The sequence below is a fragment of the Bos javanicus genome, chromosome 3 (genome assembly GCF_032452875.1).
Source record: "Bos javanicus breed banteng chromosome 3, ARS-OSU_banteng_1.0, whole genome shotgun sequence".
NCBI lineage: Eukaryota > Metazoa > Chordata > Mammalia > Artiodactyla > Bovidae > Bos > Bos javanicus.
The window spans coordinates 51,194,418-51,213,804 of record NC_083870.1 but is presented as its reverse complement, the minus strand read 5'-3'; the positions used below and the strand labels follow the sequence as shown (position 1 = coordinate 51,213,804).

General features: G+C 35.3%; 1 protein-coding gene across 12 annotated transcripts in view; it reads right to left on the bottom strand.

Annotated features, from left to right (window-relative positions):
• Positions 1-19,387, bottom strand: part of EVI5 (ecotropic viral integration site 5) — a 239,151-nt gene that overhangs the window by 52,073 nt on the left and 167,691 nt on the right. For all 12 annotated transcript variants that reach the window (XM_061411190.1, XM_061411185.1, XM_061411186.1 and 9 more), the window contains one exon: positions 14,691-14,786. In XM_061411190.1, the coding sequence (XP_061267174.1) occupies positions 14,691-14,786 (96 nt within the window). The remainder of the gene's footprint in view (positions 1-14,690; positions 14,787-19,387) is intronic.

Sequence of the window (19,387 nt, the reverse complement as noted above, 5' to 3'; positions counted from 1 at the left end):
TTTTTCTCATTATGTCTTGCAGAGCTTTCCTTATTCTTTCTTAAAGATACAGACTTTTATAAATATGCATCTACTATGGTTTAACCATTCTCCCTATGATGAGTAGTTAACCATGCTTTTAAATACTAAAAATGTTAGATTTATGCATCCATCTTAAGAAGTTACATAAAGGGTACAAAGCAAACCTAAAATAGGAAGTAATAAAGGAGCGGGAATAAAACGGGGTGGGGGGTAGCTTATTGTTTAAATTGCAACTGTTTGCTAGTATTGTGCTGGCCAGTGGTATTAGAAATACTGGCTACGGTCAGTTCCACTGCTTTCTCCTTTCTTGAGTGCCCTACAGATATCTAACACACTACCCAATTCTAAACTGAAACATCATTAGTTTTTAAACTTTTATACAGGAACTCTTGAATAGGAAATCAGTACTTGATATACTTTAACATTTTAAGCCTGACAAAGTAAAACTTAAAACATGGTTTACAAATAGATATCACACCCTTAAAGGAAATAACAGAAACAATTAGTAATCTCTCTATGCTCTCTTCATAGAGATTTCAAAATAAATCTAAGGTTATACATAGGATGTGGGTTTTTCGCTCGGAGTAGTATTACAGAAGGTTTGTGGTATTAGAAGGGGTCATGACACAATGCAGGTTGCTTAGTTTCAAATGCAAGTGTAAAGCTTACATTAAAAAATATTTTAAATTATACCCACAGATAAAAAATGTAACAAAAAGAGAGATTATGCTACATAGAGATATATAAGAGCTCTTTTTCTACCCAGTAAAAATTAAACCACTTTAGAGACCATTAAAAGGCACCGTCTTGACTGTTTTAAAGGTTAAATAATACTTTTTTTTAAGGCTATATTATGAAACTATGTTCAACGGTCACAGAGGCAACCATATTAACTTGCAACAAGAAGCGGCACAATTTCTAAGTCCTAATGTGATATTTTTCGGTTAAAGCAAAATATATTAAGTAAATTATAACTACATATGAAATTATGATAGTAGCAGAAAACATAATGATTTGAATAAATCCGTGACAGTTGATAAGCAATCACTGTGATTAATCAACATAACCTTACTGAAACATCAATAGCAACCACTAAGCTTTAGTAGGTTTTTACTGATTTGCACTTTGCCTTAGGAACAATTATTCAGAATAGTAAATGTGGTAAATGGTAGCCTCTCCATGACTTCAAGGTGACTCATTTGAAACATCTAAAAACAAATCATACTCATATCATGTACTATTGGTAAGTTTCTAAAACAATTTCCTGTAATTTCAAGTCACAGACAAAAAGGTTTGAATACTCTTTATGTTTTAGTAACTAGAAAAAAAAAGTACATATAAATATTTTTAAGAAATAATAAAGTAAGTTGAAAAGTATGGAACGGAAAATAAAATTTTTTCTCACTATTAAGATTGATTTAATTGCATTTTCTTTTTTTTAATTGGAGGATAATTGCTTTACAATATTGTGTTGGACTCTGCCATACATCAACATGAATCAGCCACAGGTATAAATATGTCCCCTCCCTCCTGAACCCCCTTTCCTTCTCCCACCCCATCCCATCCCTCTAGGTTGTCACAGAACACTGGGTTGTGTGCCCTGTGTCACATAGCAAATTCTCACTCGCTATCTATTTTACATATGGTAATATATATATTTCTATGCTATTCCCTCAATTCATTCCACTGTCTCCTTCCCCCACTGACACAAACACATTTTTAAAATGATGTTTCTTACTAGATCAGTTAGATATATACATGAAAAAAATAAGCATTTGCACAAGGTCCAAAAGCTAGAAAATATTTCTTATAGATCAATTTAATTAGAAACAGATCAATTTTGTGACCTATACTTAAAATTCTATCAAATTTCAGGGGTTCCTAAAAACCATGGAATTTTTATAAAGCACTTTTAATTTTTAAAAAATTGAAAAAAAAAATTTTTTTTTCCCCACCTGCATTGCACGGCTTGTGGGATCTTAGTTCCCTGATCAGGGATTGAACCCAGGCCCCTTGCAGTGAGAACACTGAGTCCTGACCACTGGACCTCTGGGGAATTCCCATAAATTATTTTTTATAACAGACTTCGATTCTCAAACAGTTTTAAGTTTACAAAAAACTGAGGAGAGTACCTTATACTCCTCTGTCCCGTTTCCCCTATTAGTATCTTCTGTGTTGTTACAATTAATGAACCAACACTGATACACTGTTAATAACTAACATTTAAAGCTTATTCAGATTTTCTTAGATGTTTTTGTTTTTGGTTTTAAACCCAAGGTCCTTTCTCTGTTCTAGGATCTATGCAGGATACCCCATTACGTTTGCTTGTTGTGTCTCCTTAGGTTCCTCTTGGCTGTGATAGTCTCTCAGATTTTCCATGCTTTTGATGACCTTGACAGTTTTAAGGCATACTGGTCAGGTGTTTTGTCAGATGCCCCACTACTGAAATTTGTCTGATATTTTCATAGCAAGAATGTGATTATGGGTTACTGGAAGACCACAGAGGTAAAGTGCCATTTCATCACATCCTATTAAGACTATATACTATCAGTGTGATTTACAACTGTTGATGCTGATTTGATTATCTGGGTTAGGCAGTGTTTTGTCAGGTTTCTTTTCAAAAGTGAGTGTTGGGGACTCCCCCGGTGGTTCAGTGGTTCGGAATCTGCCTTCCAATGCAGAGGATGCAGGTTCAATCCCTGGTTAGGGAACTAAGATCCCAGGTGCTGCAGAGCTACTGAGCCAAAGCGCCACAACTAAGACCCAATTCAACCAAATAAATAAATATTAAAAAAAAAAAAGTCTTTTTTCCTTACCCTTTCCATTCTGGACTCCATGGAAGGAAGTCACTATGCACAGCCTATATTTAAAGAATAGAAATTTATGATTCCCTTTTAAACGCAGAGTATCTACAAAAATTATTTGGAATTCTGCATAGAGATTTATCTCTTCTTCCTCATTTATTAATTTATTAACTCACTGTACCTTGATCTATAATCTACTACTATGTTAATAATTTTTTCCTATTTTAAATATTGTTCCACCTTTGGCCATTGGGAGCTTTTTCAGTTGGCCCCTCTCTGTTCCATTAATGTAGGGTTTTATTTTATTTTGTTTTGGAGCGCTTCCTTACTTTCTGACATTGTAAGATATCCAGGCTCATCTTGTATAATTCCTGTTCCAGGCCTGGAATCAGCTATTTCTCTGAGGAGCCTTGGTTTCTTTTACTGGAGAATGGTATCAGAAATCAAGATCTATTTGCTAAGTGTACATAAACTAATTTTTTTTTTTAATTTTTTTGGCCACATTAAACCACTTATGGCCTCTTAGTTCCCCTAGTAGGGCTTCCCAGGTGGCGTAACGGTAAAGAATCCTCCTCCCAATGCATTGCTGCTGCTGCTGCTAAGTTGCTTCAGTCATGTCTGACTCTATGTGACCCCATAGACGGCAGCCCACCAGGCTCCCCTGTCCCTAGGATTCTCCAGGCAAGAACACTGGAGTGGGTTGCCATTTCCTTCTCCAATGCATGAAAGTGAAAAGTGAAAGTGAAGTCACTCAGTCATGTCCGACTCTTAGCGACCCCATGGACTGCAGCCCACCAGGCTCCTATTGCCTGGGATTTGCCAGGCAAGAGTACTGGAGTGGGTTGCCATTGCCTTCTCCGTCCCAATGCACTAGATGGCAAGAAACTCGGATTTGATCCCTGGGTCAGGAAGATCCCCTGGAAAAGGAAACGGCAACCCACTCCAGTGTTCTTGCTTGGGAAATTCCACAGCCAGAGGAACCTGGCAGGCTACAGTTCATGGGATGGCAAAGAGTCTGACACGAGCAAGTACACATACACAGGGACTGAACCCTGGTCATGGCATGAAAGCACCAAGTCCTAATCACTGCACCACCACAGAATTCCCTAATTTTTAATAACTCCAAGATGATCACTGATATTGAGGGTCTAATTCTTAATTCTTTCATTAATTCTTTAGACGCTGTTAAGAGCTGGTCTCAGGTAAGTGAATAACATCCTTCATTACTAGATACAGCAATATCTTAAAAACCTCTAGATACTTAATCCCTTTATATTTAATTGCATACTAAAGCTGGAGACCAGAGAACCAACTCTGAACACTTCAGTTAAAAAAAAAAATTAACGTAATTTACAATACCTAATTACCAGATAGCAAGCTGAATAAAATATTCTGTATACATTAACTCTCTTTGTTGAGAACTAGTATTAAGACCAGATAAAATTAAAAAATAGCTGTTTTCCTAACTTTAAAATGCTTAAAAATTCAAGAAAGATCATGAAAGAAAAATGAAAAATATTTTAATATTTAAATAAGTTGCTCAAAACAGAAACCATTGTACTTAAAGGGGAAAAAAATCCTTCAAAAAGAAGTCTGTTAGTAAAGAGTTGGCATATAAACTACCACCTGCTGTGAAACTATTAACAAGTTAAATTAGCTCAGAAAACTAGGACTTACAAACTAATCACAAAGCTTCATGATAAACTCCATCATTTAGTAATGTCATTGTAATTTCACATTATTAAGATACACTTTAAGTTAAATGGTAAAGATTTTTATCACTTCCTCTCTATCTCTGTCAAAACTGCCTACTGATCTGGGTACACTGATTTAAATCTAACTCCCTCATTTTATGTCAGAACAGAATTCTGAGTGGGTGTTTTTAAGCCAAGAGTGGTTGGGGTATTGCCCATATGAGGCATCCCTAGAGGTGATCTACTGGGCAAACTAACGAAAGTGGGTAAATGTTACTGGGTACCAGGAAAGGAACAAAAATCTGGATTTGAATAGAACTGTTTTAAATTTAAAACTTTTCATTATTTATAACAAAGCAGCATTAATTTTATAGACGTGCTTAGCTCACAGAAGCGTTTAATATGGTTATGACAAATTAATATGTTTATCTTTATAAAAATCAAAACACAAACTCAATTCCAGTTAAATATCAGAAGGCTTGGGTTCAACTCTCATCTGTCTTCCTCCACGAACTGAGCAAAAACTTAACTTTTCTGTGTTTTGTTCTACCACTTGGAAAGTGCAGAGAGTATTAATACAAAAATATAGTCCTCAACTAGTAAGTAACATTTGGATCAGTAAAATAAAGGTGGAAAATTCCATGAAGAGAAGGAAATAACTTTTAACCACTATTTCCTCCCATCTAAGTACTATGAATTCCTACAAGCATATTTTTTTCTGAATGAAGTTCAAATTAATCTTTTTAAAAAGGTTAAATGTCATCTAACTGATGACTCCTATGCTCAGAACCCTCCCATGATTTTCTGCCTTACTAAGAGAAGGGCCGAAGTCCTTGGCCATACATATTTGGCCCTATTTACCTCTCAGACTTCCTCTAACGTCCCCTCTTACTCCACTCGGGGACTGAGACGAGCCCCTGGCATTAGGCCCTTTGTTCGTATGATTCCCTTAGCAGGGCATTCCTATCACAAATCTGCATTACAAATCTTTGCTTAAAAAACCCCTTCTAATGAGTATATGTACCACATATACTCATTAGAAGGGGTTTTTTAAGCAAAGATTTGTAATGCAGATTTCTAATGAGCCTTTCCAGATCACATTACTTAAAAAAGCAATGGTAGCCTACTTCAACACCCGAACACTCTCCTTTTCCTACATTTTTCTATTGTACTCATCATCTTCTGAATCACACACTATACTCTGTGGGAGAGGGAGAGGGTGGGAAGATTTGGGAGAATGGCATTGAAACATGTAAAATATCATGTAAGAAACGAGTTGCCAGTCCAGGTTCGATGCACGATACTGGATGCTTGGGGCTAGTGCACTGGGACGACCCAGAGGGATGGTATGGGGAGGGAGGAGGGTGGAGGGTTTGGGATGGGGAGCGCATGTGTACCTGTGGCGGATTCATTTTGATGTTTGGCAAAACTAATACAATTATGTAAAGTTTAAAAATAAAATAAAATTAGAAAAAAATAAAAAAAAAATTAAAAAAAAGATTCATTTGTTTTGTTCATCCTATTTCTTTCTCTCCCAGTAAGCTTGACTGATGAGGAAAGGAATCTTTTTTATGTGTTTTGTTCACTAATTCTTATAAAGTGTTTAGAGTAGTGACTAGCACATAGCAGGTATTCCATAAATATTTGCTGAATTGAAACTAATACTCCACTTAAATAATTTAATCTGTTCTCCACAATCTGGGCTTTTAAATGAGAATGATTAATATAATATGAGATGAAATAACAGAGCTCTATAACAGAGGGGGTTATGAGAGCAGAGACACAACAAAATTGGCTGGACTGGCATCATCAGGGAAGGCTGATCAATTAATCAGACCTTTGAAATGATAAGCAAGATCAAAGGAGGAGAGAAGAAAAACAGAGTGAATCTCAATGACAGATTCAAAGAGTTCTTAACTAGTTTATGGTGGCTCAAGCACAGGTATATGCTGGGAAAAGCAGGAAATGAAGTCAGAAAGGGTGGTAAGAATCAGAGCAGGAATGAATGGTCTTGTGAGAACAGCCAGAATTTGAATTTCATCCTGAAAGCCATGGGAGCTATCAAAAGACACAGGTGAAGAACAGGGAACTAAGCTGTAGGAGTGAGTCTATCAAGAAACTCCATATAATTAACATGACAGTACTTGTAAAACTAAAGAAAAAAAAATTTCATTTTAGTTCTGGAAGGAATTTAAGTTACAGAGTGAGTTCTTAAACTTACAATAAAATCTCAATGCTTCAGTTTCCTCCACTATTAGATGGAATATTAACAATAACTAGTATCATATGACTGTTACAAGGATTAAATAAGTAAATACAAATATATTGCTAATAATAATGCCTGGCAAGTTTTAAGTATTCAATAATGCTAGCTATTAATACTTTAAATACACAAAAATGAAGACTAACTTACAGTGGACAGAAATAAGTTCACCTCCCCCCCCAAAAAAAGTCAAAGCAATTCTTAATTTGAAGCTACATCTAATTCTTAGAAAGGGATAAATTGATTATCTGGAGTGGATAAAAATTATCTTAAAGGGAACTCAGAAGACTTTCTGCATTTTGGTTGTAATTTTTGGAAGCCCTTACAATGCTGAGTGTGATCTTTTACATAAGGTCATTGATAAGCTGATTTTCTGGAAACTAGTTAGGGAAGAAAGAACACTTGATAACTTGATACATGCTTTCTCATTTAATACCAACTCTAAAGCAGATAACTTTAGGTTTGAGTGAGAAAATTCAAAATCAAGTTAAATAACTTGTCAGACAAGACAGCCAAGAAGTTGTCTGTCTTCAAAATCTATACTGTCAACCAATCAAAAAACTCTCTAGCAATTACAAGAAAACAAAAAGACAAAAATTGTGACCACAGAGTTACTTAGTATTCTAAAATTCTCGTTTCCAATAAAAACTAAGTTTATTGACCATTTTAATTCTGATCAAGGTACATCATATTTATTTTTGCAGGCTACTTATAGAAATTCCATTAATCTGAGCCATTCAATTAGTTTGTAAAGTATATGTGCAGATAGCAAGAAAAAAATAAATTTCTCCTTTAAAAGATAACAATGGCATCATCTCACATGTAATTAAAGCCATTAACAATTGTTGTTCTCTCAGTTATGTCCAACTCTTTTATTATTATTGGTGTTATTAGTAACACCAATAACATTAGTTAGTTATTACTAATATTATAAGTTAACTAATAATAAACATTTATTAATAATTAAAACATTTATTATTTATAAAACACTTATTATTAACTAATAAGTGTTAGTTATTACTAACACCAATAATGTACATACATTTTCAGAGCTTTAAATTCTACTCAGTGATATTGCAAAGAAAGGACCCAGGCTCAATCACTCCTTCTGTCTAATGGCAAATGCACTTAGGCAGAGTCTGCATTCATTTTATCTTTCCTAGCCACTAGTGACCTAATGATCAAAGTACAAATTCATAAATGTGTGAATACAGTGGTAACTGCTAAATTAAAAAAAAATTCTGAATACTCAAATTACATACAATAAAAACCACTTACTGTAGAAACAACAGGTGAACAAATTATTATCTTAATTTAACTTCTTCAAATACAAATTTTTGAATGATGGTTATATACTAAGCATTATATACCAACACTGAGAAAGACAGTGACTGCATAAAACAGGCAAACATTTCTCTCTTATGGAGCTTCCATTCTAGTGGAGAAGTGGACAACAACAAAAATGTATAATTTATGGCAAGAAACAATTGTTGTGAAGAAATATAAGTAGCATAAGAGTACAGTGATTAGGATATGAATATTATTTTAGATAGAAATTTGGCAACAGGAGCTTTATCTAAGAAAACTATAGAGACCTGAATGATGTGAGATCATATAGTATTTAAAGTTCATAATGATTACTCTGAAAAATATTAAAATAATATACATGATATCATATTTTTTATATTTAATGTCACTTTAGAGTTCACCCCTTAATTCTATAAGGGTATGATCTGCTTCAAACAAGCATTACATAGTGACTAAAATCCATTAATAAGTGTCATTCTGCTTGAGAAGGAGGAAACCTCAGCAATAACTTTTACAAATAGCTCAGGAAAATGGCTAAAATTTGAAAGATGCCACATTAAAAAAAAATTAAATTCACTATGAAACATTAATGTAAAGTAGCTCCTCCAAAGACTGTGGAAAAGGCATTATTATAAAGAACATTAAGCATATTACAAATGTAGTTCACTCAGAATAACATGGCAGGGTAGTGATTATGAACCAGACCTGAAAGTTTCAAGTTGACTATAGACTCTTTGAAAATAAATACAATAAACTTCAACCTCATAAGTATATCTTCTACAGAATGCTACAGTATGTACATAAATAAGTATTTCCTCATCTAAATGAGACATTCACAAAAGTACAATTTTCTTTACTACTTTTTTTTAAAAGTAGCCTTTATTTTTATCAATAACTAATTGCATAGTCATGTAATTTATGAAATGAAGGGTTTGGAAGAATTTGATTTGTGGGTAAAATTTTTATTTACAAGACAGCAAAAGTAACTGGAAGAGTTGGTCTTGTAGAGATTTGAAGTATAAAAATATTTGACTAAGTTGAGTTCTCCCCCTAGTGGAACTTGAAAATGATCTAAAATATTTCCATGATTAAACATAACCTAAAATGTATTGTTTTTGTAACTGAAAAAGGAGTTTAGGATTTTAACAAAAGATCTATTTATGGATTTTAACTTGTATATAATAAATAAATGAATGAAGGTTGAATCATTAAGATGTTTACGGAAAACATAGCAAACTGGTCAAGGAAAACTCAGTAAGCAGAACGATGTAAAAAGCAGAGGACTAGGGAATACAGGAAAACAGCAATTTTCTAAAGACATGATAGCTTGTAAAAGGTACAAAATTTTAAAAGAATATAAAAACTTTTAAAAAGTGAGAGTGTGTGTGTTTGTGTATAGGTGCTAGGGAGAGAGGATAGGGTGGTAATGGTCAAAGAAGAGGTTGGAGGTGAAAGTTTCAACAATAATGAAAAGCCTACCATTTGTGCTGAGGAGTTTTGATGTGATTTGGTAGGTAAAAGGCAGTCAATAAAGGTTTTTATGCCTTAGAAAGATAATTTCGGTGGCTCCATGGGAGAGCTCAGGCTGGAGAAAAAGAAGTTGAACAGCAAGTTGTGACGTTCAGGTAGGGATGAATGCAGATACATTAGGGAGTAGCAGGGAGGAACAGAAAGGCCATGAAATATTTTTTTTTTTAAGTTTCTGAAATGAGTAAAATTACCTTTGATTTAGTTTTATATTTACCCATGACTTTTATCTTTTGAAGAAACTGAAGAGCTGGACATGTTTAATCTATATGAATTATTAAGAAATATCTGAAACCAATCAATCCTAAAGGAAATCAGTCCTAACTATTCATTTGAAGGACTGATGGTGAAGCTGAAGCTCCAATTCTTTGGCGAAGAACAGAGTCACTGGAAAAGACCTTGATGCTGAGAAAGACTGAAGGCAGGAGGAGAAAGGGCGACATAGGATGAGATGGTTGGATGGCATTACTGACTCGATGGACATGAGTTTGAGCAAGCTCTGGGAGCTGGTAATGAACAGGGAAGCCTGGCATGCGGACGCAGAGTCGGACACGACTGAGTGACTGATCTGAACTGAACTGACTGCACTGAAGGCAAATCTACATGAGTAGGTGAGCAGTTGAAATGCTAGTAGGAATGTTAACTAGCACAAACACTGTGAAAATAACTTCATATTCTCAAATAAAGTTGAAAATGTATATACTCAGCCTTGATAAATATGGCAGAACATTAATAAAGGCATAATAAGTGAAGTCCCTACTAAGTTTGAGTAATTTGGTAAGAGATGATACCATCAAACAAGACTTGAGATACCAAAGTATAAAAACACTGGATGGAATAGAAACACATTTGATTTTAAACATGTTGAATTTGGAGTTCCTATACAGCTTTCAGGAGGAACTCTCTACTGTCCATTAAAAACATTGGTCTACTGATCAAAAGGCATAATATGTTAAAAACAACAACAAAAGACAAGTTACAAAATGGAAATAGATATCTATAAAACATAACATATGACAGAAACCATCACAATATTGTATAGTAATTATCCTCCAATTAAAAATAAAATAAAACTTAAAAGAACTATATATACATACGAAAAAGATAAACAACCCACATGAAAAAATACAGAAGATTGTAATAGGCACTCTATAGAAGATGAAATCCAAGTTGCCAACCTCATTAGTAATACAGCAAATGGAAATTAAAATCATGATGAAATATAACTGCATACCCACCAGACAGGCATAAATTAAAACATCTGACACCACCAAGTGTTGTGGAACAACAGAACTTTCATATGCTGTGGTTGGAAGTTAAAACTGGCACAAACACTTTGGAAAACAAAACTGAAGATCTGCATGCTTATGACCCAGTCATTCCACACCCTGCCATACATACTAAAGAAACTTTTGTGCATTTGTGGTCAGTATAGTGTATAAGATTGCTTATAATCACAGCATTGTTTGTAACAGTCCCAATCTGAAAATTTACAAATGACCACTAAAATTAAAATGGACATACACATTGCGATATATTTATAAAATGGAACTGTTGCAATAAGAAAAATGATGACCCACTAAAGTAACAGTGAACAAAGAAAGAAGAGACACAAATATTCAACATGACTCTACACGAAATTCAGAAACAGAAAACTAAACTGTATGGATGAGAGATGAATACAAAGATGACACTGCTGCTAAGTCACTCCAGTCGTGTCCGACTCTGTGCAACCCCATAGACGGCAGCCCACCAGGCTCCCCCGTCCCTGGGATTCTCCAGGCAAGAACACTGGAGTGGGTTGCCATTTCCTTCTCCAATGCATGAAAGTAAAAAGGGAAAGTGAAGCCACTCAGTCGTGTCCGACCCTCAGCGACCCCATGGACTACAGCTCCTCCGTCCATGGGATTTTCCAAGATGACACTACTATAAGGTGAAGCAGAGGAGTCACTGCTATAAAGTTCAGGATAAGGGAGCAGGGTGTGATCGCACAGACTTCTGGAATACAGATAATATTCTATCTTGACCCAAGTATTAGTTATATGGATACTGTTTTTACATATAATGTAGCTTTGTTTTATGAACTTTTCTGTATACTATGTTCATAATTTTTTTTAAAGATATAAGATTATGGGACTTCCCTGGTAAGACTCCATGCTCCCGACGCAGGGGGCCTGGGATCAATCTCTGGTCAGGGAAGAGATTCAATGTGCTGCAACTAAGAGTTCGCACGCCACAACTAAAGATCCTACTTGCCCCAACTAAGACCTGGCACAGTCAAATAAATAAATAATTTTTTAATAGGGTATAAGATTGTTAGTTAGAAGGAAACATGCTAGGATGGAGACAGATTAGAATTTATTGTTGTAAAGATGGCCCTTGAAGCTATGTAAGTGAGGTCCTTCATTGTACACTGAATAGTTTTTAAAAACATAAAAATCTTGGATTCTCAGAGGAATACAAACACACAGAATTGAAAACAACTTCAACAAGCAAAGAGTCAAAAGTGGATGGTGCTAGGAAAGCCAAGAGAGGAAAAAAGCTAAGAGGACAAAGGGGTCAATAATGACATATGAGATAAGCTCCAGCCAGTTAAGTATCAAAAAAATACCAATGAACCAGCAATTAGGATTCACTTATGAGACATTTGAGGCTAATATACTCCTATTAACAGTAAAAAAAAAAAAAAAAAAAAAATTTAATAGTAAAATTTTATGCATTCCTTTTGTTTTTTAAAACTGGTGAAATACGTGTTATATTTCATTTTAAACAAAGCATGCAGCATACCGTTCTTCATTTTAATTAGCATTTAAGAATCAACAAAAGGAGTAATCAAATCTTGCTATTTTGTGACTAAGATGTACAGAAATGTGACAAAATTTTATAATTTTCATGATATAAAAGGACTAAAACTAGAATTGCATATGATAGCATAACTTAAATAGCTGATTACAGATATCTTATGCAGTTGGTTCTTGTCTGAAGTTTTTCTTTGAAAGTGAAAGTCACTCAGCCATGTCCAACTGTTTGCGACCCCATCAAATTCTCCAGAGAATACTGGAGTGGGTAGACTTTCCCTTCTCTGGGGGATCTTCTCAACCCAGGGATTGAACCCCGGTCTTGTGCACTGCAGGTGGATTCTTTACCAGCTGATCCACAGGGGAAGCCCAAGAATACTAGGGTGGGTAGCCTATCCTTTCTCCAGAGGATCTTCCCGACCCAGCAATTGAACCAGGGTCTCCTGCACTGCAGGCAAATTCTTTACCAACTGAGCTAACAGGGAAGCCCTAAAGTTTTTGTGGATATGCAATAATTTCTGGGGAATACTATCAACAGAACATAAAGGATACTGTTTTATAAACTTCTGCAAATCATAATGTGTTATGATTACTTTTGACCCAGATCTTAAATTGAAATTTACAGACTAAAAGGCATTTCAGGTGGGAAGAAAATTCTAGATGTTCCAGCCAAAACTGTATTATGGGTTGGAATAGAATGTAATAACACATTTTTAAAAATAAGACTTTTAAACATAATACTTTGCCCATAATGCAAATAATATAAATCAAATGTATTTATATTATACAGTAGTTCATAATTGACAAAACACTTATTTTCAAAGTTTTGAATTTTCTTTCAAAGATAGCTTTGACAATAAGGAAATACGATACAGGTAACAAAAGGAAAAATAGATAAGTTGGACCTCAAAAATAAAAACTTTTGTGTATCAGAGGACATTAACAACAAAACAAAAAGATAGCCCACAGAATGAGAGGAAATACCTTGAAAAATATTTGCATATACTGATATGGATTGACCTTGAGAATATATAAGAAACTTCCATAACTCAACAACAATCCATTTAAAAATCAGGCAAAGTACTGAACCTACCATTTCCCTAAAGAAGACATAATGGCAAATAAGCACATGAAAAGATGGTCAACATTATTAATCACTGGTGGTGGTTTAGTTGCTAGGTCGTATCCCAGTCTTGCAACCCCACAGACTGTAACCCACCAGGCTATTCTGTCCATGGGATTTTCCAGGCAAGAATACTGGAGTGGGTTGCCATCTCCTTCTCCAGGGGATCTTCCGGACCCAGGAATTGAACCTGGGTCTCCTGCATTGCAGGCAGATTCTTTACCAACTGAGCTACGAGGGAAGACCTTTATTAATCACTAGGGAAATGCAAATCAAAAGCACAATGAGATACCACTTCATACTCATTAGGATGACTACTTAAAAAAAAAAAAAAGGACAACACAGAGAATTAACAAGTATTGGTGAGAATGTGGAAAAACTAGTCCCCTGTGAATTGTTGGTAAGAATGTAAAATGGTGCAGCTGCTATGGAAAACAGTATAACAATTCCTCAAAAAATTAAACACAGAATTACCACATGATTCAGCAATTTCACTTCTGGGTATATACCCCCCACAAATGAAAACATGGGCTCAAATAGTCATTTGTACACTCATACTCATAGCAGCATTACTCACAACAGCCAAAAGGCAGAAGCAATCTAAATGTTCATCAATGAATTAACAGATAAAAAGTAGTATGCACACACAACGGAGTATTATTCAGCCATAAAAAAGGAAGCAAATTCTGATACAACATTACAACATGAATGAACCTTGAGGACATTACCCTTAGTAAAAAAAAGCCAGTCACAGAAAAACAAATACTCTATGATTTTACTTACATGAGATTAATTAGAGGAGTCAAATTCAGAGACAGAAAGCACAAGGGTGGTTTCCAGGGGTTGAGGGAAGAAGGGAATGGGGAGTTGTTGAATAGGCACAAAGTTTCAGTTTTACAAGGTGAAGAGTTTTGGAAATTGGTTACACAACAATGAGAATGTACTTAATGAAACAGGCTGTATACATTAAAATTGTAAATTTTACTGCAGTAAGTATTTTTTATTGCAATTTAAAAAACTGGACTTGGAAAGAAGTGTTGAATACAGAAACACAGTCATTAGGATGAAGACATAAGTCACTATCCAGGTGCAGAGGAAAAGGGGAAATAACTGCATTATTACTACATTTACTTTACTATTTTGATATGGTACCTGGATTTCAAGCTCAGCAATGTGCTGCTGTAGTTCAGCAACAGCTGCTATGCTATCTGCTTCCCGGAGTCTCACAGCCATCACTTCTTCCTTGTTCTAGAGTGGTAAACAAAACAAATCAAAAATAAACCACACAATAAACCAAACCATTAATAAAATACAAACACTGTACCTTGCCTCAAATTTAGAAAGTAACAAATAGACCCCTGATTAAATCAGAGGGGAAAAAAGTGCCATTATAACTAACACAACATTGTAAATCAACTATACTCCAATAAAAAAATCTTTTTAAATGCCATTATATCTTGAACTTGGTATAAAATGAAGAATAAATATACAGAACAGCATTCCATATTTAAGAGCACTTGTATATAAATATTGCTCAAACTTTTAAATTAAAAGTTAACTTAATTAAAACTATTAAAATTACTGTTGACTGTGAAAAATTAATTTTTTATCCAAGAACAATTATTGAGAACTTTCAAATATGTAACTAGGGCAATAGATTGATAGGGAATATAGACACTGTATATTAGCTAGATAATATTTTTAAAATTACATTTTGAGGCAATGAATGTTAATGAATATTTACTTTATACTAAAAAGGAGATAATAGAAGAGAAAGATGGGATATACAAAAATATATAATATTGAGGAAATATTAACTTCAGTTGAAATTTAGCAATCAGTATCAAAAATGTGCAGCATGGTGACCATAGGAGAAATTAAGCACCTGACAGTAATATCAAAATTTTTTAAAATTTCAAACCTAGTAAAAATATAATTAAACTTTTAAATAAAAATATATTCATTCTTTTATCTTTTTAGATATGATCCTGGTACTTCTTTCGAGCAAATATTGCTTTAAATATTTTTGCCACGTTGTACATGGCCACTAAGTATAGTTTCTGCACCCAGTTAATGACCAGCTCTCAAGCAAGTGTGTGTGTGCGTGTACAAATATGTTTGTATGTATATTTACAATATATTTTAAATCTAGATTGAAATAGAAGATGTACAGTATGTAACAGTTAAGACATGTAACACTCATTATTATAAATTCTATTTAGTCAATATACTCTCACAGAATGCTTTCCTTAATTTTTGCCAAATCTTGTGTCCATAAGTCATCTACCACTGAAAATGAGGAAAAAGTAAAGTGTTGATGTGAACTCTGGCTAATTTTTGTTCATGTTATTTATTCTGATAATAGAGTTATTATCACTCTGATAACAGTGATCAAATACTGGAAGATAATTTCCTCAATATTACTGTGTTATTCATAATGTTAAGACTAAAGACACAACACATTTTTAAGCTTTAACAGTCTAGAGAAGGACACAAAAATTTTCTTTAAAGGGCCAGATAGTAAATAATTTCAGACTATGGGTCATACAGGCTATCACAACTACTCTGTCGGCCCCTGGAGTGTGAAAGTGGTCACAGACGATATACAAATGAATAGGAAATAAATGAATATATTTCAATATACAAATGAATGTATTCCAATAAAACTTTATTTACAGAAACAGGCAAACAGATAGATTTGGAACATGGGCTATAGTTTGCCAACTTCTGGTCTAGATAATTAACAAAACAGTAAGTCAAGCTTTGATTTGTAGTTTGCCAATTCATGTGGTATAACTACTCCCATCATGGCTCCTTTCAACTTGACATAACATTAGTGAATATTAGTGAAGATAACATCAGTGGCACACCATGGTATGTCTACAATACAGATATAGTTAAGTATAAATAATCTGAAATGCACAGATAATAGTAAAATGTAAAAATTAGGAAATCATGAAGTTTGAGTATTTACTATCATTATTTTATCATAATTTGTTAATTACGTTAAATAATTTAATTTTTAATATGGCTGTTTAACAATTATGTCACAAAATTCCTGAAAATTTAACAATTGGTTCTTGCAAGCCTTTACCAGCTAGTTCCAATACACCATTGTGTCTATGTTTAATAAAACTCAAATCTCTGTCACTCCCTTATTTTAAACACTTTAATAGTACTCCACAGATCTTGAGATAACAGGTTCTTTTACTGGTGTCCAGGATTCCCCATGATTTGGCTTCCCTATCTACTGCTCTAGCTTCATATATTACCAGTATTCCTTATCACACACTCCCCTCCAACTTGAATGAACTTTTAGTTCAAGCAAACAACCTTCTCTGTTTTGCTCTTCACATGTGCTGTTCCCTTCGCCTAGTGAACTCTCTGTTGCCTTTCGTCAACTGACTCCTACACATCCTTAAGGTCTCAGCTGAATCATTCCTTAGTGAGCTTTGCTTGAACCATAAATCTAACACTAAACTCACATTACAGGATACAATGTACCACCTCAATCATAGCACCACTCATACTGCATTGTAATGGTGTGTCTGTCTGTATCCTTTGCTAAGACAGAGCCCCTTGAGGACAAAGATCTCTTTCCAACAGCCAGCACCACCTTGCAACCATTGAGTGCGCCACTTAAAAAGCCTCATCCTTTAGCTTTAGCTAACCCTGAGATGACAGTAGCCTCAGATGAGATCAGATCAGATCAGTCGCTCAGTCGTGTCCAACTCTTTGCGACCCCATGAATCGCAGCACGCCAGGCCTCCCTGTCCATCACCAACTCCCGGAGTTCACTGAGACTCACGTCCATTGAGTCAGTGATGCCATCCAGCCATCTCATCCTCTGTCATCCCCTTCTCCTCCTGCCCCCAATCCCTCCCAGCATCAGAGTCTTTTCCAATGAGTCAACTCTTCACATGAGGTGGCCAAAGTACTGGAGTTTCAGCTTCAGCATCATTTGGAAGTTCTTCCTTCCAAAGAAATCCCAGGGCTGATCTCCTTCAGAATGGACTGGTTGGATCTCCTTGCAGTCCAAGGGACCCTCAAGAGTCTTCTCCAACACCACAGTTTATAAGCATCAATTCTTCGGCGCTCAGCCTTCTTCACAGTCCAACTCTCACATCCATACATGACCACAGGAAAAACCATAGCCTTGACTAGACGAACCTTTGTTGGCAAAGTAATGTCTCTGCCTTTGAATATGCTATCTAGGTTGGTCATAACTTTCCTTGCAAGGAGTAAGCGTCTTTTAATTTCATGGCTGCAGTCACCATCTGTAGTGATTTTGGAGCCCAGAAAAATAAAGTCTGACACTGTTTCCCCATCTATTTCCCATGAAGTGATGGGACCGGATGCCATGATCTTCGTTTTCTGAATGTTGAGCTTTAAGCCAACTTTTTCACTCTCCACTTTCACTTTCATCAAGAGGCTTTTGAGTTCCTCTTCACTTTCTGCCATAAGGGTGGTGTCATCTGCATAGCTGAGGTTATTGATATTTCTCCCGGCAATCTTGATTCCAGCTTGTGTTTCTTCCAGGCCAGCATTTCTCATGATGTACTCTGCATAGAAGTTAAATAAACAGGGTGACAACATACAGCCTTGACGAACTCCTTTTCCTATTTGGAACCAGTCTGTTGTTCCATGTCCAGTTCTAACTGTTGCTTCCTGACCTGCATACAAATTTCTCAAGAGGCAGATCAGGTGGTCTGGTATTCCCATCTCTTTCAGAATTTTCCACAGTTTATTGTGATCCACACAGTCAAAGGCTTTGGCATAGTCAATAAAGCAGAAATAGATGTTTTTCTGGAACTCTCTTGCTTTTTCCATGATCCAGCGGATGTTGGCAATTTGATCTCTGGTTCCTCTGCCTTTTCTAAAACCAGCTTGAACATCAGGAAGTTCATGGTTCATGTATTGCAGAAGCCTGGCTTGGAGAATTTTGATCATTACTTTACTAGCGTGTGAGATGAGTGCAATTGTGCGGTAGTTTGAGCATTCTTTGGCATTGCCTTTCTTTGGGATTGGAATGAAAACTGACCTTTTCCAGTCCTGTGGCTACTGCTGAGTTTTCCAAATTTGCTGGCATATTGAGTGCAGCACTTTCACAGCATCATCTTTCAGGATTTGGAATAGCTCAACTGGAATTCCATCACCTCCATTAGCTTTGTTTGTAGTGATGCTTTCTAAGGCCCACTTGACTTCACATTCCAGGATGTCTGGCTCTAGGTCAGTGATCACACCATCGTGATTATCTGGGTCGTGAAGATCTTTTTTTCTTTTTTGAAGAATCTGTGTATTCTTGCCATCTTTTCTTAATATCTTCTGCTTCTGTTAGGTCCATACCATTTCTGTCCTTTATCGAGCTCATCTTTGCATGAAATGTTCCTTTGGTATCTGTGATTTTCTTGAAGAGATCCCTAGCCTTTTCCATTCTTTTGTTTTCCTCTATTTCTTTGCATTGCCTCATGAGACTCTAAATCAGAATCACTAGATTAAGCTGCTTCTGAATTTCAGATCCACAGAAACTCTGGGGTATTAGTGGTTACTATTATTTTAAGCTGCTAAATTTTAAAGGTTATCTGTTAAATAGCAATAGATAACTAATACATATTTACCCTACTAATTTTAACTGTGTATAAAAATATTATATCCATCAGGTAAAACACCAAATATTTGGGCACCAACTTTCTCCTACTTTTCCTCCCTCTCCAACCCAATCACTGAGTCTCTATAAAATTACTGGATTGATCTACTCTACTTTAGTTCCATTGCCAACACCTGAGGCAAAGCTAGCACCTCTGTCTTGTTCTATTACCTGATGATCTCATATCACCTCTCTCCAAAGC